The sequence below is a fragment of the Triticum aestivum genome, chromosome 7B (assembly GCF_018294505.1).
Source record: "Triticum aestivum cultivar Chinese Spring chromosome 7B, IWGSC CS RefSeq v2.1, whole genome shotgun sequence".
Taxonomy (NCBI): Eukaryota; Viridiplantae; Streptophyta; class Magnoliopsida; order Poales; family Poaceae; genus Triticum; species Triticum aestivum.
In genome coordinates this window covers 483561255-483584273 of record NC_057813.1, presented here as the reverse complement: position 1 = coordinate 483584273, position 23019 = coordinate 483561255, and the positions used below count along the sequence as shown (strand labels likewise).

Sequence of the window (23019 nt, the reverse complement as noted above, 5' to 3'; positions counted from 1 at the left end):
AACATTGTTATGTTTCAAGCATGTATATGCAATAAAACATTCTACGTATGCAACAAATCCCCATCATTGCAATAAGAGACAATTGCATATTCATCTCTCAACTATTGTTGTAGTGTAGATTTTTTTTCTCTCTATTAATTTATTGTGATCCTCACCCTAAATCAAACTGCCAATGCCAGGTAAAACTGCTCCTCGGTAGCCATCAATCTCAATGAAAACATGATTTTGATCTGAGGTGGCTAGGTGGAGGCCTTATGGTGTATGTGAATGGTTTATCTGTCACCCCGATGACACGTAAGAGTACACGGAGCCCATTTAATTTAAGTCGACCATCCCCCTCTCTGTGTCCCCCCAAAATACTATCCCATGAACACTATTGATGTTGGCAGCAAACCATACGTCCATACCACTACTGTGGTGTCACCGCTAGCGGCGGCAAAAATTAAAGTCTAGCAGTAGTTGTGGGATTGAAATATTTAAACATGTTTTGAGGTCTAAAGAAGTTGTCTAGAACTCTAATACCCTGCTTAGATTGATTGTAATTTTTGTGTGCTCCCTGTTATTTAGTTCAAATTTGACATAATTGACATTACTTATTTGCCCATTTGGGTTAACACCGCAAACAATTGTTACCATCTAATCCATATGCCGTAAGCCTCCTCTTAAAACTTTCTTTGTTGATGGTATCAACATGAATTATTGATCTTATGCTACTATCTTTTACTTAGTAGCACATGATTTTACACATATCACAAGAAAATACCTTAGTCTGCACATAGTACTTGTACTAGAAGCATGTCGCGCGCTTCGCTGCGCCGGCTCCTCCTCGCACCTTCACTTGGGCAACGCTCAGTTGCACAAGTGTAGAAAACTATGGACATAGCCAAGACATATAAAATAACTTTATTCTTCTTTGCTCCTGCAGTTGCTGGCCTACAACAACACCTAGTTTGTGGCCTTCAAAGTTCAGATAAGAATTAGGAGATACATTCTTGGTAACAGAAATGAAATGAAATGACTTAACAAGATTCCCAAGCTTAAATTATCAGTTGCAAGCAACTATTTGAACAAATAACACCAAGAAACCCTGACTAAGCCTTTATCAGGGAAATCTGACTGGTTTTGTTACATTAGCAAAGGTGAAAAACCTCCAAGTTAATTGAAACAACATGCTTTGTTAGATGGAAGGAAAGAAAGAAAGACAAACGGACATCCATAGAATCACATGAAGTGCAAGCAGAATAAATAGGAAAGCGTGACAGTGATAAATTAAGAGGGACAGATGCAAGCATACCAACAACAACATAAACCAAATATAAGATTTAATCAAGTGATTGGCATTAGAATCGCCTACAATACGTAAGAAGCAACTTGAACGGGTGAATTAGGAGCGCTCAATCAGTCGCGTCACATGTCTGCATTTTATCAAACACATGCCATGTAGAAAATACATGTAGCTAAATATATAAAAGAATGGGGAATAGAAAGACAACCGAGAAAGGCCACACGCGCTCGTCGCTACTGTTCTTTTGTTTTGCTGGCAACAAACTGAAGCACTTCCCCACCAACAATCTTGGCCCACACACCCCAATTGCTCTTTAAGAATGGTCCACATGCTTTGCGGACTATCGATTTAATCAGCATGCTTGCTCGGCTCGTTGCACATACTTAGCTCTCCTTAATAGTGTCACTTTTCGAGTTTTGTTCTAATAGTGCCATCACCTACGCGTTGTGGATGCCCTTGCAGCCAATGGTCAAGTTAGACTAGGATGTTCAATAAAAAAAATCCTCCAAAACAAAATTTCTTAGTATTTCTTCCAAGGTTGGGGCTGCCCTTTGGCATGCACATAGCTCCGCCATTGATAGCAGTATCGACCAAAACATTCATGGGATCCTCTGTGGCAACATTTTATATGCTCTTGCACCATCTATACTTGAATGGAAGTAATTCTTGAATAGATCTTACCAAGTACGCATATATCTTGACAAGCGAACATTTGTGGTCTTGTGAATATTAGTGGGAGGGTTGTGTTGTGCGATTCTTAATTAAAAAATGCTTGTGACGTTGTGCCATTTTAGTATTACCTCTGCCATACATATGCCATTGCAAGTACAGAGTAAGTTGTTGCAATTTTATAGGCTTTTAGGTAAAAAGGTTGCACCATGCCTTGCTATCCGGATGGTGTTACTTAGGATCTTTAGGATGACCGTTTTCACAAGTGTATATACTGCATAGCAAGAAAGTCATCATAAAGGCATAAAAATAGAAAATATAATTTTCAGAAAATAAGGTATTAGTACATCATATGTATGTGATTATAGGATCAATAATGATTACAAGATACATGTACTCCAACATAAACAACTATCGAAGAAGCATTTTGTGGTGTTGTAAGGGGGAGGGGGCCATAGCCCCCTTCCGTAACATAAGGTGGGGAGAGATGCCAAGCCCCCTAATCCCAACTTTACAAAGAATTGATTACGAAAAAGTCACTAAGCGGACAATCCCCTTCCTCCCCCCGCGTCGCCCCTCCTCTGGGACACGGGGGCGCCCCTGTCGCGCCGCCGCTCCCCTTCTTCCCTCACACCCAGTCTCGCTGCCACCTGAGGAGGCCGCCGCAAAGGCCGCACGTGCTCCGGGGAAGGTGGCGGCGAGACGCTTCTCCTGCTACGCGCGTCCTCCGTTTCATCAGAGGAGGGGCGACGGGATGCGTCAGTGTCAGGACCCCGACTCGATGCCACATAGGTCTAGCATGTAATACCTCATATCACTTTGCGGCCTCATGCACGGTATTCCCACGGGTGTCGTCTTACCTTTGCCCGGGACCGTTTGCGCCTTTTGGCACACGTATATGATAGTGTCGCTAGCACCCATATGATAAGGAGCCTGGGCTGACATGGCTAGTCGTAAACCCAAAGTGGCACAAACTTACAGGGACAGGCATCCATGACCCAGCATCGAACGTGTCGGTCATCAGCAAGTGGGTCCGGGCTGTAGCACTGGGCTAGCAGGACTCCGGTAAACCGGGCTGTAGCGGGCTAACAGGCCTCCGGTACTCAATGCGTGACATTTCCCCGAAGGGACAGACACAGGAACGAAGAAGGACACATGCCGGCCAGCCTAAGTGTTCCGGAGCAGTAGCAAGCTACCATGGCTCAATGGAGACACTAGGAGACATTTCCCGGTAAGAGAGGCTACTAAAGATAAACAACTAGATAGTCAGATCCCACACATACCAAGCATTTCAATCATACACACAATATGCTCGATATGTGCAAATACAACAAGGCATCACAACATGACTCTAAGACACAAGTACTTTATTTAAGGCTCAGAGAGCCATACATAACATACACATAGGTACGGGTCACACGACCCAGCATTCAAGTCATACAGTCATACAAACCAGCAGCGGAAGTAACTTGTCTGGGTACAGACAACTAGTAAAATAAAAGAGGCTTGGAAAGCCTAGCTATACTACGTGGTCCTTCACAAGCTCAGGATCACCACCTGGGCCTTAGCCTACTCATTGATGTCAACGTCTACGAAGAACCCATCAGAAGGGGTTGCAGCGTCTTCTGTAAAAATGTAAATTATAGCAACATGAGTACAAAGGTACTCAGCAAGACTTACATCAGATCCTACATACATGCACATTATCAAGAAGGGTTGGTGGAGTTGTTGCAGCAAGCCAGCTTTGACTCTTGGCTAGGCTATCCTACGAGACTCCAACTTGAAATGGTTTTGCGCACATGAGTCCACTACTCACCACTTCAATACACTACCGAGGATCCACCTCCGTCTTCCTACGGAAGAGCCATCCTCGGCACTCACACTTATCTTGAGGCTTTTAGTAGTTTCCATTTACTTGTCTATGAACTGTATAGGCAACCAAGTAGTCCTTTACCGCGGACGCGGCTATTCGAATAGATCATGTTAACCCTGCAGGGGTGTACTTCTTCATACATGTTTCCACCACTTAGCGTCTGCACACGACATGTGCTCGGCAGACTTCAAGCGAAAGCCGACGTGGGTGTAGACCACGACCTACCTAAACACCTAAGTCTCTAGTCCAGGTTTATCGCCTATTCGGGTTCCATCCATGAGGAGACCCGGCCGAGGTTTCGCTCACAACCCCAAACGATGTGAACAGGGTTCCCGAGATACCTAACGGGTATTCGGTACACCGTGCCACGTACCTACCGCATCACAGCCCACCCCTACGGTCAGCGCTGTCCACGGCCTCCAGTAGGCTACAAACACCAGAAACTACTTGCAACTCCTGGACAGAGAACTAGGGTGGATAAGAAGTCGAGCGGGGTCATATTTCAGGGCCCAATGCATGGTAGTAGCTGTATCTTAAATCACACATACAGATCTCAGTGCTTAAGGCCGGCTTCAATGAAACAACCCACCATGTACTCCTACATGGCCTCTCATCGATACCTTTACCAAATCGTGTTCACCACACCACTCTCATTACCGACATAATCATTTCACTCTAGTCCATCACCCAGATGAACCAGACCTGACACGACTCTAAGCATAGCAGGCATAGCAAGGTAGGAACAACACATACATATGGCTCAATCAACTCCTACACATGCTAGTGGGTTCATCTAGTTACTGTGGCAATGACAGGTCATGCAGAGGAAGTGGGTTCAACTACCGTAGCACACAGCAGTTTGAAACGCGTTGTCTTAATGCAGTAAAAGAGAGCAGGAGCGAGAACATGGGATTGTATCGATATGATCAAATGGTTGGTTGCTTGCCTGATGGTTCGATGCACTGATACGATTCTTCGTTAGGGTAATCACGGTACTCCTCGGAGGCAGAACCTGCCGCAAAGAACACCGATACACAACCATCACCAAACAATGTGCAACAATATGATGCATGCATGAAACATGGCAATATGAGTGTGTTGGGCTAATGCAACTAAGACCAGAAGGGTTTGAACCAATTTGAATCAAAGATTCAAATTTCAAACTCATACATGGCTCTTTAAAGGGTTTTTCCTTGTTCTGCATTAAACATCAAGTTAACTTGTTTAATCATGCATGAAAATAGTACAGATGGATAGATTGGATTTTTCTGATCATTTTTCATATATAACTTGTCTGATTTGGAGTTACAGATTAAAAGTTATGAATTTTTGAAGTTTAAACTATATTCTGGAATTCCCTATATTAGATTAAATCCAGAAAATCAATTACTGTGTCAGCCTGACGTCAGTGTGACATCAGCAGGTCAACGGGACACGGTCCGGGTCAAACCTGACAGTGGGTCCCGCGTGTCAGTGTGATTAGCTTAGTTAAAGTTTAATTAAAACTAAACCTATTTAATTAACAGGGCTGGGCCCCACCTGTCATTGACTTAGGAGAGTCAACCAGGGCCCACCCGTGGTCAAACCCGGGTCGGCTGCACCGGTGTTTAGCCGCCGGCGAGCCCAACGCGGCGGCGGAAGTGGTTTTGGCCGTTCCGGCCATCAAATGGGTCGCGGAGGCCATCGGAGTGGAGCTGAGGACGAGCCGCAGCTCTTGGTGGAGTCCGTTGGGGTCGGGGTGGCCGGAGTTGGCGCCGGCGACGACTTTGGCGGCCACCGGAGTTCGGCCGAAGACGAACTTTACGCTAGAGGGGTCGGTGAGGTGCGGGGAGTGGCTGGTTAGGTGCTACGTGACATGGTGAACATGATGGACACCAGTTTGTGGCCGGAGGGTGACCGGGAGCACGTCGGCGACGAGCTCTGCGGCGGTGGGTGTGGTTGAGCTCTGGGAGGTCGCTACACGGCTCGGGAGCAAGAAAAGAAGGGAGGGGAAGATGGCTAAGCTCACAGGGAGTTCGACGAAGCACTTGGTGCGGCCGGAGACGGGCCGGAGCGACGTCGGCGTTGAAGGGGATCTCCGGCGACGGCGTTTCGGTCGAGGTCGATGCGGTGGGCTCGGGCCTTGCGAGCGCTCGGGGCTCGGCTTGCTCGAAGGAGAGGAGGGTAGTGGAGCTCCTGGACACGGCGGCACGGCGTGGGGTTGACGGAGGGCATGGCTACGGCGAGGGGGTGGCGGCGATGGCGTCGGCCATGGCGGGGGAGCGCGAGAGAGAGGGGTTGGGGGAGAATGGAGGTGTCCTGGAGGTTCACGGCGCGGCGTGGAGCTCATCCATCCAGCCCCGAGGCGAGGAGGTGAAGCAGGGCGACGGCCAGCTGCGTGGCGCGCGCTGCGGTCGCCGTCGGGCACCTGCCTGCCTGCCTGGTCGGCAAGCAGCTCGCTGGAGCGGCGCTGGGCTGGGCCGGCAGGTGGGCCGGGTGCTGGCGCCAGGTAAGTTTTTCTATTTCTCCTGTTTTCTGTTTTTTTAATACTTCTGCAACTTTGTTGAATTATTAAAAATACTTAGGCAACTCCTAAAATCACCAAACTACTCCTGGTCCATAGTTGGATTATTTCCAACATGAAACATTTTAGTTTGGAGATATTTGAGCATCTGAATATTTTATATAATTTTAAATGCCCAAATTCAAATATCTATGATTTAATTCAAAGACCCTAAGGTGACCTAGGAAAATGTGCATCACTTTTGGCAGAGGTTCTGAACCAAGACAAAAATGATGGGCATTTTAGAAGGGCATTTCAGGTTCATTGAAAAAGTTTTTAGTAAACCCTAGTTGGTTTTAGAGGGGGCTGGGGGTTCTGTCATCCCCATTTCAGGTTTCTGATGAAAGAATAGACATGATGCAACACTCTAATGCATGAACTAGCTAGGGTGTGACAACTCACCCCCACTCAAAAGAATCTCGTCCCGAGATTTGGGTTCCTCCGGAAAGAGGGCGGGATACTCGAGTCGAAGACGATCCTCCCTTTCCCAAGTTGCTTCATCCTCAGAATGGTGCGACCATTGAACTTTGAGAAACTTGATATTATGACGTCGAGTGGTACGCTCGGCCTGATCGAGGATACGAATGGGGTACTCTCGATACGTGAGATTATCTTGGAGTTCAAGCGTTTCATGGTCCACTCCACGGATAGGATCCGAGAAGCAACGCCTGAGTTGAGAAACGTGGAAGACATCGTGGACTCTGGAGAGATGCGGAGGTAGTTCCAACTGGTAGGCAACTTCTCCTCGTTTAGCGAGAATACGGAAAGGTCCAATGTAACGAGGAGCCAATTTGCCTTTGATACCGAAATGATGGGTTCCCTTCAGAGGAGTAACCCGAAGGTAAGCCTTCTCGTCAACCTCGAAAGTCATAGCCTTATGTTTTCGGTCATACTGACTCTTTTGACGAGATTGGGCTGTTTTCAACTTTTCACGAACGATGCGAACTTGCTCTTCTGCTTCCTGAATCATATCCGGGCCAAAGAATTGTCTTTCCCCGGTTTCTGACCAGTTAAGGGGTGTTCGACACCGTCGTCCATAGAGAACTTCAAAAGGGGCTTTACCCAAGCTAGATTGATAGCTGTTGTTATAAGCAAATTCGGCAAATGGAAGGCATTTCTCCCACTCCATTCCGAATGAGATAACAGAGGCTCGAAGCATGTCTTCTAGGATCTGGTTGACGCGTTCTACCTGACCACTTGATTGAGGGTGAAAAGCGGTGCTAAAAGAAAGGCGGGTTCCCATAGCATTTTGGAAACTTTCCCAAAATCGAGAGGTGAAAAGACTTCCTCGATCCGAGTTAATTTCCAAAGGAACATCATGGAAAGACACTATTCAGGAGATGTATAAGTCTGCCAATTGACTAGCGGTTATACTCTCACGAACAGGTAAGAAATGGGCTACCTTGGAAAGACGATCGACCACGACGAAGATAGCATTATTCCCTCTCTTGGTCCTGGGAAAACCGGTAATGAAATCCATACCAATTTTATCCCATTTCCATTCAGGAATAGCTAGGGGTTGAAGGGTGCCAGCAGGCCGTTGATGCTCTGCTTTTACACGACGGCAGACGTCGCAATTAGCAATATACTGAGCAATTTCTCTCTTCATCCTAGTCCACCAGAACCTCTGGCGTAGGTCCTGATACATCTTAGTACTACCGGGATGAATGGTGAGAGGAGATTCATGAGCCTCCTTAAGGATCAACTGCCGTAGATGCTAGTTCTTGGGAACCACTAAACGGTTCTCAAAGTACACAACACCATGATCATTTGTGGAGAAACAACTAGCACCTCCGCTAGCAATGTTCTCCTTGATTTTAGATATTCCCTTATCTCGCTTTTGGGCAGCGATAATTTGATCCGTAAGAGTAGGTTTCGCCACCAAGGTGGAAAGAAATCCTTGAGGAACAATGTGAAGGTTAAGCTTCCGAAATTCCTCATGGAGAAGCGGTTGACTTTGTTGTAACATCAGGTTGTTACAATAAGATTTACGGCTCAACGCATCAGCCATGACGTTGGCTTTCCCTGGGGTGTAAGTTATTCCTAAGTCGAAATCTGTGATCAACTCGACCCAACGTCTTTGCCTGAGATTCAAATCCGGTTGGGTGAAGATCTACTTCAGACTTTGGTGATCAGTGAATACTTCGCAACGGTTACCGAGAAGGTAATGTCGCCAGGTTTTAAGTGCATAGACTATAGCTGCAAGCTCTAGATCATGAGTAGGATAATTCTCCTCATGTGGGTGCAATTGCCGTGAAGCGTAAGCAATTACATGTCGATCTTGCATGAGAATGCAACCTAGTCCTTGTCGCGAGGCGTCGCAGTAGATAACAAAGTCCTTAGAGAAGTCTGGCGGTACCAGTACGGGAGCAGAAGTCAGGCGTCTTTTCAGTTCCTGAAAGCTGTGCTCACATTGTGGAGTCCACTCGAACTTTTTATCTTTCTTGAGGAGTTCAGTTAGAGGTTTAGCAACTTTGGAGAAATTTTCGACAAAGCGACGGCAATAGCTCGCTAAGCCCATAAAACTCCGAACTTGCTTGACCGATTCAGGTGGAGTCCAATTAAGGACGGCTTGAACTCGCTCAGGGTTAACAGCAATACCTTTACCAGATATTGCATGACCCAGATAGGTCACTTCTGACAACCAAAATTCACATTTAGAGAATTTGGCATAAAGACGATGCTCTCGAAGTTTCTTCAACACTAGCCTTAGATGTTCAGCATGTTCTTCCTCGTTCTTGGAGTAGATGAGTATATCATCGAGGTAAACCACGACGAATTTATCCAAATACTCCATGAAGATTGAGTTCATCAACCGAGAAAAGGTGGCTGGAGCGTTGGTTAAACCGAAGGACATGACGGTGTACTCGTATTGGCCATAACGAGTAACAAAGGCCGTTTTAGGAATGTCCCCGTTCCTGATTTTGATTTGATGGTAGCCCAACCTCAAATCCATTTTGGAGAAGACTGAGGATCCAGCGAGCTGATCATACAGGTCGTTGATCCTGGGGAGCGGATATTTGTTCTTGATTGTGACCAAATTGACAGGTCGATAATCTACAACCATCCGGTCCGTACCATCCTTCTTCTTAACGAAGAGGATGGGGCAAGCCCACGGAGATGAACTAGGTCGGATGAAACCCTTTTTCAAGGACTCATCGAGTTGTTTCTTAAGCTCAGCTAGTTCTAGTGGTGCCATCTTATAGGGTCTTCTAGCAATCGGAACGGTTCCTGGAATGAGGTCTATTACGAACTCAACATCCCTGTCAGGTGGAACACCTGGCAATTCCTCTGGGAAGACATCCGGGAAGTCACGGACTACCGGAACGTCCTCAAGGTCTGGTAAAGGGCTGGCGTTAAGAGAATATAACTGTCGCTTGGCTAATCGGGTCAAGACATTGACTATCTTCCCCGAAGGATGGGTGAGTTGAACAGTCCTAGAGAAGCAATCAATTTTGGCATGATGGGATGACATCCAGTCCATACCCAAGATGATATTAATATCTGAAGATTTAAGAGCTATCAAAGATGCAAGGAAAACAAGTCTGTCGACTTGGATTTCATTTCCATGACTTACCCTAGAGGTTTGCCATTTGGATCCCGGAGTTTGAATTACCATAGAGGATGGCATGTCACAGAATGCGGTGTTATGCAGGCGAGCATAGTTCTCAGATATGAATGAATGAGATGCTCCTGTATCAAAAAGAGCAGATGCCGGGTGGCAATTAACAAGGAGCGTACCGAGAACAACGTTGGGATCCTCTTGAGCTTCTTCGGCAGAGATACAGTTGACATGGCCACGTGTAGCGGTGGCCGGCTTGGCGTGGAACACTTTCCCTGTCGGCTTGCCACGGCCAACAACTTTAGCAGATTGGTTGGGGTTGGTTTGGGGACACTCGCGCATATAGTGGCCAGTTTCCCCACACTTGAAACAAGTCACGGAACTGGTACGTGGAGGAGCATTGTTGGTTGGACCACCATAGGGCTTGGCTGGTACAGACTGTTGAACGGGGCGAGGCGCCTGGAAGGATGGCCTCGGTGTGAACCTGGGTGGCAGGGCAGTGTTGGGCACCCACACGCGACGCTTCTGAGGGCCAGCACCGGATGAGGAACCCACGTCACGGCCATGCTTGCGTGTTGCGTCATAATCAGACTGACCAGTCTCAGCACTGATGGCCTTGTTAACAAGCTTCTGAAAAGATGTGCACTCATGCAGACGGAGGTCGCGGCGAAGCTCAGGACTAAGTCCCTTACGGAACCTTGCTTGCTTCTTGGCATCAGTAGAAACTTCCTCAGTTGCATATCGTGCGAGGTTACCGAACTCCCTGCTGTAAGCATCCACAGAGAGTCGGCCTTGAGTGAAACTGCAAAATTCCTCACGTTTACGGTCCATGAGACCCTCCGGAATGTGATGTTCACGGAAAGCCTCGCTGAATTCAGCCCAAGTAGTGACATGGCCCGCTGGGCGCATAGCTCCATAATTCTCCCACCATAGACTGGCGGGGCCTTCAAGATGATATGCAGCAAAGGTGACCTTGTCAGCCTCAGCTACTAGCGCGGAACGCAGTTTGTGAGAAATACTGCGAAGCCAGTCATCAGCGTCGAGAGGCTCGACGGAGTGGTGGAACGTGGGTGGATGTAACTTGATGAAATCACTGAGTGACACCAAGTTATTTCTCTGATGGTGTGCGGTGTTCTGTTCAATACGCTCCAACAAACGGTTGGTCTCCCGCTTGTTTCTCTCGGCTTCCAGCATAATCTCGGCTAGGGAAGGAGGATGAGGCAGATTTGCATTCCTGACTTCACTGCCTTCGGCCTGCTCTTGAGGAGCAGGGTTATTGCGCGTGTTGACCATCCTAGATAAACAAGACAATTATTTAGTCAGAATGATAAGATTCCGACATAGGATACAGAATGTAAGGAATAACTCGGAATGCAAGATGATCATCCGTATGACATGGTAGATACAGAAACTGCTTCTTTATTCCATCGTCATACACATCATACAACGTTTAGTACAAGACCAAACAAGGTACTATTACGGTGAAAAGAGGATTACATCTCATCGGAGGCATCCCAAGCTCCTATACATTATTTTTCTACACCTCCAGAAGGCGGTACAAACTAGGTCATATCCCACGAGTTACGCAGGACGATAGACGACACAGCTAGTACGAACTAGTGATACTATCACTAACTCAGACCGATCCGTAGTAGTCCTCGTAGAAATCACCTCCATAGCCTGGAAGCTCAACATGATCATCCGGAAACAGACGATCTCGCGGAGCTTGTGGACCATAGGGGCTAGGATGAGGTCTTGGACCAACAGACGGTGGCCTGCGGGGACCGCGAGGTGGGGTGATGCCTCCTACATCACGCCAACCCATCACATCTGGCAGAGCAGATCTCACAGGATAGAGATCGCGCATATCCGAATATCCAGCTTGCGCCGCCGGTGCAAACCGAGTCAACGTGGCCCAATGGTCAGCACGGGTATTGAAGAGCTCTAGCCTCAAGGCCCGATTTTCATGGTCCTTATCCTCGAGCATCTCAGTAGTGGTGCGAGTCCGTGAATCCTCCTGAGTGGGGTCAGCATAGATAGCCTGGAGATACCCTTGTGCTCCCGGAAGTGATCCTGGCATATACCAAAAATCAGAGTCCCGAAATAGGCCAGACCTGACTCGCATGATGGTCATCATAGAGTAGGCGGCGTCCTGCACAGCCATTTCAATAGTAACCCCGAGTCCATAGGAGCAGTGAAGGGGCTCGGTGGATCCAGGATAAGATGGAAATATCCTGACAGTGCAGAGATACTGGCTTTGATTAAAGTCTCGAAATTGCTCTTCGACCGTGTACTCAGGATACCAACAGTATCCAGCCTCAGTCATTACCCTGACCAACATGGCGGTATGGCCGGGTACATCTAGGCATCGAGTCAGGCGAACCACTTGATTGATGTCGCGAGTGGCCATCTAAAAGCACAATCATAATGCAAAGGCATTAGAATTTCTAGCAAAATTTTGACAGCATAACGGCTGTAAATGCTCAAGAAGGATTTTGAGACATTTGACAAAGGATTTCATACACACTCAACAACATCATATCAAGTTCTGAGTCCATCCTAGCAACATAATGTGGTGGTAGAACTGAACTAGGCTTGTATCCATCAAACCTATAAGGTACTACTGATTAGTAACACGTGAACCTGATAGAGAGAAAAGATCCTAATTCCTTAACCCTCGATGGAAGAATAGACTGACTCAGATCAGAATGTCATAAGATAAAGTAGTAAAAAGAGCCTTACGTTCCAACCCACAAACAATTCCCCTACATATAACTAAAGAATTTCTAGACTCAACATCGACCAGTTTGGCTTGGAGAACCTACAGGCAGTCTTGCTCTGATACCAACGCTGTCAGGACCCTGACTCGATGCCACATAGGTCTAGCATGTAATACCTCATATCACTTTGCGGCCTCACGCACGGTATTCCCACGGGTGTCGTCTTACCTTTGCCCGGGACCGTTTGCGCCTTTTGGCACACGTATATGATAGTGTCGCTAGCACCCATATGATAAGGAGCCCGGGCTGACATGGCTAGTCGTAAACCCAAAGTGGCACAGACTTACAGGGACAGGCATCCATGACCCAGCATCGAACGTGTCGGTCATCAGCAAGTGGGTCCGGGCTGTAGCACTGGGCTAGCAGGACTCCGGTAAACCGGGCTGTAGTGGGCTAACAGGCCTCCGGTACTCAATGCGTGACATTTCCCCGAAGGGACAGACACAAGAACGAAGGACACATGCCGGCCAGCCTAAGTGTTCCGGAGCAGTAGCAAGCTACCATGGCTCAGTGGAGACACTAGGAGACATTTCCCGGTAAGAGAGGCTACTAAAGATAAACAACTAGATAGTCAGATCCCACACATACCAAGCATTTCAATCATACACACAATATGCTCGATATGTGCAAATACAACAAGGCATCACAACATGACTCTAAGACACAAGTACTTTATTTAAGGTTCAGAGAGCCATACATAACATACACATAGGTACGGGTCACACGACCCAGCATTCAAGTCATACAGTCATACAAACCGGCAGCGGAAGTAACTTGTCTGGGTACAGACAACTAGTAAAATAAAAGAGGCTTGGAAAGCCTAGCTATACTACGTGGTCCTTCACAAGCTCAGGATCACCACCTGGGCCTTAGCCTACTCATTGATGTCAACGTCTACGAAGAACCCATCAGAAGGGGTTGCAGCGTCTTCTGTAAAAATGTAGATTATAGCAACATGAGTACAAAGGTACTCAGCAAGACTTACATCAGATCCTACATACATGCACATTATCAAGAAGGGTTGGTGGAGTTATTGCAGCAAGCCAGCTTTGACTCTTGGCTAGGCTATCCTACGAGACTCCAACTTGAAATGGTTTTGCGTACACGAGTCCACTACTCACCACTTCAATACACTACCGAGGATCCACCTCCGTCTTCCTACGGAAGAGCCATCCTCGGCACTCACACTTATCTTGAGGCTTTTAGTAGTTTCCATTTACTTGTCTATGAACTGTATAGGCAACCAAGTAGTCCTTTACCGCGGACGCGGCTATTCGAATAGATCACGTTAACCCTGCAGGGGTGTACTTCTTCATACATGTTTCCACCACTTAGCGTCTGCACACGACATGTGCTCGGCAGACTTCAAGCGAAAGCCGACGTGGGTGTAGACCACGACCTACCTAAACACCTAAGTCTCTAGTCCAGGTTTATCGCCTATTCGGGTTCCATCCATGAGGAGACCCGGCCGAGGTTTCGCTCACAGCCCCAAACGATGTGAACAGGGTTCCCGAGATACCTAACGGGTATTCGGTACACCGTGCCACGTACCTACCGCATCACAGCCCACCCCTACGGTCAGCGCTGTCCACGGCCTCCAGTAGGCTACAAACACCAGAAACTACTTGCAACTCCTGGACAGAGAACTAGGGTGGATAAGAAGTCGAGCGGGGTCATATTTCAGGGCCCAATGCATGGTAGTAGCTGTATCTTAAATCACACATACAGATCTCAGTGCTTAAGGCCGGCTTCAATGAAACAACCCACCATGTACTCCTACATGGCCTCTCATCGATACCTTTACCAAATCGTGTTCACCACACCACTCTCATTACCGACATAATCATTTCACTCTAGTCCATCACCCAGATGAACCAGACCTGACACGACTCTAAGCATAGCAGGCATAGCAAGGTAGGAACAACACATACATATGGCTCAATCAACTCCTACACATGCTAGTGGGTTCATCTAGTTACTGTGGCAATGACAGGTCATGCAGAGGAAGTGGGTTCAACTACCGTAGCACACAGCAGTTTGAAACGCGTTGTCTTAATGCAGTAAAAGAGAGCAGGAGCGAGAACATGGGATTGTATCGATATGATCAAATGGTTGGTTGCTTGCCTGATGGTTCGATGCACTGATACGATTCTTCGTTAGGGTAATCACGGTACTCCTCGGAGGCAGAACCTGCCGCAAAGAACACCGATACACAACCATCACCAAACAATGTGCAACAATATGATGCATGCATGAAACATGGCAATATGAGTGTGTTGGGCTAATGCAACTAAGACCAGAAGGGTTTGAACCAATTTGAATCAAAGATTCAAATTTCAAACTCATACATGGCTCTTTAAAGGGTTTTTCCTTGTTCTGCATTAAACATCAAGTTAACTTGTTTAATCATGCATGAAAATAGTACAGATGGATAGATTGGATTTTTCTGATCATTTTTCATATATAACTTGTCTGATTTGGAGTTACAGATTAAAAGTTATGAATTTTTGAAGTTTAAACTATATTCTGGAATTCCCTATATTAGATTAAATCCAGAAAATCAATTACTGTGTCAGCCTGACGTCAGTGTGACATCAGCAGGTCAACGGGACACGGTCCGGGTCAAACCTGACAGTGGGTCCCGCGTGTCAGTGTGATTAGCTTAGTTAAAGTTTAATTAAAACTAAACCTATTTAATTAACAGGGCTGAGCCCCACCTGTCATTGACTCAGGAGAGTCAACCAGGGCCCACCCGTGGTCAAACCCGGGTCGGCTGCACCGGCGTTTAGCCGCCGGCGAGCCCGACGCGGCGGCGGTAGTGGTTTTGGCCGTTCCGGCCATCAAATGGGTCGCGGAGGCCATCGGAGTGGAGCTGAGGACGAGCCGCAGCTCTTGGTGGAGTCCGTTGGGGTCGGGGTGGCCGGAGTTGGCGCCGGCGACGACTTTGGCGGCCATCGGAGTTCGGCCGAAGACGAACTTTACGCTAGAGGGGTCAGTGAGGTGCGGGGAGTGGCTGGTTAGGTGCTACGTGACATGGTGAACATGATGGACACCAGTTTGTGGCCGGAGGGTGACCGGGAGCACGTCGGCGATGAGCTCCGCGGCGGTGGGTGCGGTTGAGCTCTGGGAGGTCGCTACACGGCTCGGGAGCAAGAAAAGAAGGGAGGGGAAGATGGCTAAGCTCACAAGGAGTTCGACGAAGCACTTGGTGTGGCCGGGGACGGGCCGGAGCGACGTCGGCATTGAAGGGGATCTCCGGCGATGGCGTTTCGGCCGAGGTCGATGCGGTGGGCTCGGGCCTTGCGAGCGCTCGGGGCTCGACTTGCTCGAAGGAGAGGAGGGTAGCGGAGCTCCTGGACACGGCGGCACGGCGTGGGGTTGACGGAGGGCGTGGCTACGGCGAGGGGGTGGCGGCGATGGCGTCGGCCATGGCGGGGGAGCGCGAGAGAGAGGGGTTGGGGGAGAATGGAGGTGTCCTGGAGGTTCACGGCGCGGCGTGGAGCTCATCCATCCAGCCCCGAGGCGAGGAGGTGAAGCAGGGCGACGGCCAGCTGCGTGGCGCGCGCTGCGGTCGCCGTCGGGCACCTGCCTGCCTGCCTGGCCGGCAAGCAGCTCGCTGGAGCGGCGCTGGGCTGGGCCGGCAGGTGGGCTGGGTGCTGGCGCCAGGTAAGTTTTTCTATTTCTCCTGTTTTCTGTTTTTTTAATACTTCTGCAACTTTGTTGAATTATTAAAAATACTTAGGCAACTCCTAAAATCACCAAACTACTCCTGGTCCATTGTTGGATTATTTCCAACATGAAACATTTTAGTTTGGAGATATTTGAGCATCTGAATATTTTATATAATTTTAAATGCCCAAATTCAAATATCTATGATTTAATTCAAAGACCCTAAGGTGACCTAGGAAAATGTGCATCACTTTTGGCAGAGGTTCTGAACCAAGACAAAAATGATGGGCATTTTAGAAGGGCATTTCAGGTTCATTGAAAAAGTTTTTAGTAAACCCTAGTTGGTTTCAGAGGGGGCTGGGGGTTCTGTCATCCCCATTTCAGGTTTCTGATGAAAGAATAGACATGATGCAACACTCTAATGCATGAACTAGCTAGGGTGTGACAGTCAGATTGGATCGGGAGGCCGGCCTTAGAGGCGGGCGGTGGCGGCGCTCGTCGGCGTCGTCCCGGTGTCCCTGTCGGCCAGTCCCGACCCCTTGTGTGCAGCGGCTCGTCGCTGCTTGCTCGCGCGCTGACTGGTCAGGGGCGGGGGCGAATCTGGGGCTCCCTTCCCAGATCCGGCCGGTGTTGGCTGGGGCGTGAGGTGGGGTCAGCCGGTGGTTTCTGCGGGCGGTGGTGGCGGGTGGCAGATGAGCTACATGCGTGGAGGTGTCTCCGTCCGGTGGCGTGGTGGCGGCTTGCTGTTGGCTGCATGGCGGTGCGTGGCTGGAAGATGGAGGTTGCTACCGGTGGCAGTGCTTGGTGGGGCGCTCATGGTGCCCAGTGCATCCTGTGGCTGCTGGTGCTGCCATGAGGCGCGGGGCGGTGGTGCGGTATGCCCTGAATAGTCTGTTCACAGGGTGTGTGAATGCTCAACTCGGCGAAAGCCATGCTCTGTTCAGAGCCGACGACGGTGACGCCCGTGGGCGCCACTATCCTTCCTGGAGGCGTCGTCAAAATGTTGATTTCACCACCCTTTGCTTGACTTCGGAGGAAACTCTGCTTCCAGGTCTACCTAGAACCGATGATGGCGGCGCAACCGTGCGTCGCACCCCTTCTTGAAGGTATCATCGAGAAGTTGGCTAGTTTGTTTTGTTGGTTAGCTGCAAGTAGTGGGGTTGTCGGTGGTGGTGGTGGTGTGACTGGTTTGGGGTAACAGTGGTGCGTGTAGGGGTCTGGCAACAACACTCCTCCATGCTATGGAGCAGCCATCTCTACCCCGTATGTATGTCCTTGGTGGTGTTCTGTAGGGGTTCAGCGGCGGTGCCTTTGTGTCGTCCCTCTTGCCGTGCAAGCTCAAGACCCTCTCATGGCTGCCGTTGTGTTGCGGCGAGCTTCGTGCTCTTGGTGTTACCTCGGTCATCTTTGCTCAATGACGCGCAAGAAGCCTCCCCAACTTGCTAATCGCCGAACTTCACTGGCGGAGCTCGTAGTCAAGGTTCATGCTTGGCACTCGTTGACTGTGGTGCTCCTATGTAGCGTTGTGGGTTCCGTATGCACGCCAGTGCGGTGCGTTAGGTTCCTTGCAAAGTCTCGGTATTGTGTCCCTCGACATCACCCCACAACTACTTGTGTCTTTTATGGTGGTGGTCTTGTTAGTCTGCTAGCTATGTCTTGCCTTTGGTGGGCGCCCTACTCTTGTCATCTTCTTGTAACCTTGTTACTTGTACGGTTTTCGGCCCGGTTTTCCTTATAAACGGGGTCAAATTGTTTAGGTTTTCGATCTGGTTTCCCTTATGAACCGGATCACTCTCTGGCATAATGGCACTTTGAGTAATATATTCAGGTGGAGGGACTCCTCCCCCGGTGATTCTCAAAAAAAAAAAAAGATTTGATTACTCCTGAAGTTTGTGTTAAAGGGTAAGTACCCCCAATTCGTTTGTTTGCCATTATCACCCAAGCATCATTACTACGGGCATACCCCCCCCCCCTTCTCCCCCTTTGCCGTGAGCCGTACAGAGAGATCAACCTTTTGGTTTAACCAAGCCAAACATTTTGAGTCATCCATGGACTTTGGTTTAACCAAGCCGAATGATTGGATGGCTGTTAGGATCTAAAAGGTCTGAGCTATTGTTTTTATTCCTATGAAATGTGAAGGATGTGAATCAATTCTATATCGGACTAGGAATCCGTTTCTACAAAACAACGGGCTCTAAAACAGAGGTCTACTGCTCACCTCCACACATAAATAGGTATTGTCCTAGAGTATGCACAGTAAAATTATTTACCTTTGATCAATAATTCTTTTACGATAATTTAGATTGTACATAATAAGAATATAAATATTGGTATACTATCTAGAAAGGTACGCTTGCCATGCTATATACTTTTTAGATTTTACAAATATAATGCAGTACAAACTTGCGGTCAAAATTGTGTCATGGACACTATGTCAGTGTCCAAAACAACAATTCTTTGTGACTTTAGGACTAATCAACCTAGCGTAGTCAGGTATCCATCAACAAAGTCATTTTTATTAGTGTTGGTGTTATATTTCGCAAAATATATTTTAAATAATATTATAATGTGTTTATGTATGTAGAAATATTGCTTTTTTTGATACAATACAAACACAATGCTCACATATATGCGCATACAATCAACTTTATGAACCTATGCACGCACACCCTATCTCTATGAAGGGACATCGCCGGAAGGCCTAAAATAATTTCACTGAAGCGACATCGCCGGAAGGCCTAGTCAGGTATCCATCAACAAAGTCATTTTTATTAGTGTTGGTGTTATATTTCGCAAAATATATTTTAAATAATATTATAATGTGTTTATGTATGTAGAAATATTGCTTTTTTTGATACAATACAAACACAATGCTCACATATATGCGCATACAATCAACTTTATGAACCTATGCACGCACACCCTATCTCTATGAAGGGACATCGCCGGAAGGCCTAAAATAATTTCACTGAAGCGACATCGCCGGAAGGCCTAAAATAATTCCAGGAAAATGCGACCACCAGTGCCAAGTCTACGATTTGAACCCTGGTGGGTTGATTCCACCACAAGGAACCTAACCACCTAAGCTATCCTCATTTCGCTATATGTAGATATACTGGACCCTTATTTTGAGATGAACCCTAGGTTGTCGCACCTTTTTGCTATGGTCCAGGGAACAACCCTAGCCAAGTTGGTCGGGGGCAGGGGCTATCCTTAAGTCTGCAAAATGGAAAATGATACACGGCAGATTGCCTGAAGTACTATTAGCAACATGAGAACTGACGTAATGTCCGTTGCGGTCCAATGGTGCATAATGTTGCAGACACCACAATGTTCTGTAAAACAAATCAGCGTGAAGTTTCCACGAAAACATGTCTGCCAAGTGTAATAGTGATTTTGGTGCCTTTGCTACAACTCGAGTACTGTTTCCGAAAAGAATCTTCTGTGTAAACCTTTCCACGTGCTTATGCTGCGATGCAAGATTCACAGTTGATCTGGATGTTAAAAATGGACAAGCCATGCAGGCAAACTAGCCATAGTTGTAAATCTGTTGCAAGAGGGGGCTTGTTTCAACACTGTCCCACATCTCACGGTGCTACCGATTTCCTTTTGCTTGGAACTAGCCAAATTGCCCAAAACAACAAGCCCTAACATGGAACAAAGATCACACCAGCTTGGTAAAAGCAGAGTTATGGTAGCAAAAACCATGACGCACTAAGCTAGGAATTATGATATAAAATGTAGGTCATGATAACAAAGATCACATCACAGCTATAAAAATAGCAGTATCATCCCACTGTGCCTCATCAACAATCTGTACTGCAATACAATCATTTCTATCATCATTATGCAAGCAAACATCCTAAAATAATACTAACATCACAACTACACAAAAGTGAAGAATTGGCAACAACAAAAAAAGGTGACACCATAACAGTAATGGAGATGACAAATTGACCATGGTTGGGAAATTTGATGGCCCTGAGATGAATAACCATGGCATTGCTGTACTAAATATGTTCAGGGGGATGAAGTACAAGAGAGCAACATACAACTATGTATACAGCAGTGAAGGAGTGCATGGGCTAAGAAAGCACAGCACACAATAACACATAGATTCAAGTAACAAAAAATTGAATGAATTTTGTGGGCTGAACAACATCATAAGTTATGATGAAGAACCTTCATCTTCGGCGCCCGTCATGACAACAGGGCACATGACCTGCTTCGAGACGTGGGCATCAAGCTCTCTTGACACCTCTGTTAATCTCAAGTCGAAGTTGGCCCTGCACCTCTGAGGTTTGGGTGACGATGACCCTGAGAACCGTCTTCTTGGGCTCGACAACCTTGCAGTTGGTGATCCTGACAGCCAGCTCTTTGTGAGGACAGGCACGATCTCCTTCCCTGTCATGCTGGTTCTTCTCTCCTGGTTCTCCTTCCCTGTCATGATGGATCTTCTCTCCTGGTTCAAAGGACCTCTCTTTGTCTCCAATGGCAATGGTTGCATCGGGGAGATGGCCGTGGATGGCAACTTCTGCCTGATTCGCTCACGAGCACGCTCAGCGGCTGCCATTGCTTTGTCCTTGTTCATAGTGATCAACGTCCATGGGTTGATCGGGACGTCATCCTTCCTTCTTGTTGCATCATTGGCCTCCTTCTCGTCAATCCTAATCGACAGCTTTCGGGCACTCTATCATGTTCAAAATCGTTTTGTTATCTATGAAGTTACTTGACAGTAAATTATACTCCCTCTGTCCCAAAATTAGTGTCTCAACTTTAGTACAACTTTGTACTAAAGTTAGTACAAAGTTGAGACACTTATTTTGGGACGGAGGGAGTACTAGGGAAGCAATTTATCCCTTCTGACCTCATTCACTTCATCTTTTCTGCATAAGATCCTTGACAAGAACGATGGCCTTTCTGGAGAGTCGAAGTCAATGCTCTCGTCCGAGGAAAAATCAGAGTCATCAAAAGGATCATATGCTTGTGCAGCTTCTCGCATAGCAAGGATGTAATCGTATGTCCTCATTCCCTGTAGAGAAAAATACACAAATGAGGTTTCCAAAAATGTGAGCATATTTCCGAGCTTCACACACTGGTAACACAAGTATGGGTTTGGCAAAATGCAAACCTTTCTAATGAGCAGAACATGGAAAAAGAAGAGCTGACCCAATGCTGCAGTACTGTACAAAGTGAAGATGACAAATACCATCTGTGGCGAAAATTAAAGAAAAAAGTGTGAGCTTCACAAGTAAAATACAACAATGAAGTTTGTCATCAGGCATATTATTCGTCATAACTTACAGATAATGCTGCATGAGCTCCTTTAGGTAGCCTTACGTGAAGCCTGTGCTCCATTTCTGTTTTCAACCCTTTGCTATCGATGAAGCAGCGAATAAAAACCGCAGCCGCTGTTCCCCCCTCAATAACAAGCTGATAAAGTACATTGGAAATTTGGAATATACCAAATAGAACTGGTCAAACTAAAAGCAGCATGTTGGGCATTTAAAGATCAGTGGAATTTCGAAACAGAAAAATGGCAAATTTGTCGAGAATTAGCACTCACCATCAGCAAAACAAAGAGCATTAGCAGGATAAATGCAGCATAGTTCCTTCTCCCTATGCAATTGTTGAGCCACTGCATTGAAGAAAGTAAATAATCAGTCACTTGGCTTCCCAAGAGATGAAGAGCAGAGCTAGTGATTTGGAATTGAGCTATGCATAGTTACGGTGGTTACCCTGCAGTGGTGATCAAATCCATCAACACACCGGTCACAAGTTTTGCAGTGCTTGCTGCGCAATTTCACCTGTAGTTTAAGCTCCGTAAGTTCTTGTTTGCTCAACAGTTGTCACAGACATAATTCATTTGTTGAACTTCACTAACAGCATATGAATTCGGTCCATTTATAAGACATCCTATGTTGAGAAATTGAACTATCCACATAGAAATAGGTTGCTCCAGAAGCATCCAAATAAGCCGCATTTCTTGGTTTCTTTGAAACACAGGTGTCAGTGTAAACTAGAGAGGAGAGGGAGATGGACGTAAGCGGATACCTCGCAGTCGCAGATTGGGCAGTATGAGATGTCCTGGTCGTCGGTGGCGTGCGGCGAGATGATGTCCTCGAGGCTGGTGAAGGCAAAGGGGAGCATGGGGTCGAGCTGGACGCTGGAGTTCCACTGCTCGAGGTAGCTCCTCCGCACCCAGCGGTTCATGACGCGGACCTCGACCCTCTTGAGCAGCCGCGCCGCGTACCGCCACAGGATGTACCCGTAGCGCAGCCTCGGCAGCCTCCGCCCGCCGCCCCTGGCGAGATTGCGCTGCCTCTTCACCTTCTTGGCGTGGGTCCGGTCGGAGGGGTCGACGGCGGTGCAGCGCACGTAGAGAGCCGCGGTGGCGGCGGTCTGTCGTCGACCAGGGTGGACACCGTCAGCGCAAGGGAACGCGAGGAGGCACGAGCAAAGCCGCGTTTGGGTGGAGAGGGAGAGGGAGGTCGCTGGTTTACCGAGAGGGAGAAGAGCGCGAGGAGGGTGTTGCCGGCGACGGTGCTGCCGAGGTAGGGCCCGAGGACGACGTAGAACGCCGTGACGAGGACGGCGAACACCCCCGCGCCCACGAGCTGCAGTCAACCGGCCATCAAT

General features: G+C 47.7%; 1 protein-coding gene across 1 annotated transcript in view; it reads right to left on the bottom strand.

The window, feature by feature from the left end:
* Window positions 1–20255: 20255 nt before the first annotated feature.
* The window catches only part of LOC123158081 (protein S-acyltransferase 18), a 99059-nt gene continuing 96295 nt past the window's right edge, over window positions 20256–23019 (bottom strand). Inside the window, exons 2-9 of the mRNA XM_044576211.1 lie at window positions 22884–22997; window positions 22435–22782; window positions 22119–22187; window positions 21947–22018; window positions 21685–21813; window positions 21512–21592; window positions 21248–21412; window positions 20256–21070 (exon numbers count right to left, since the gene is read on the bottom strand). Coding sequence (XP_044432146.1) covers window positions 20549–21070; window positions 21248–21412; window positions 21512–21592; window positions 21685–21813; window positions 21947–22018; window positions 22119–22187; window positions 22435–22782; window positions 22884–22997 — 1500 coding nt within the window. The 3' untranslated portion in view covers window positions 20256–20548. The remainder of the gene's footprint in view (window positions 21071–21247; window positions 21413–21511; window positions 21593–21684; window positions 21814–21946; window positions 22019–22118; window positions 22188–22434; window positions 22783–22883; window positions 22998–23019) is intronic.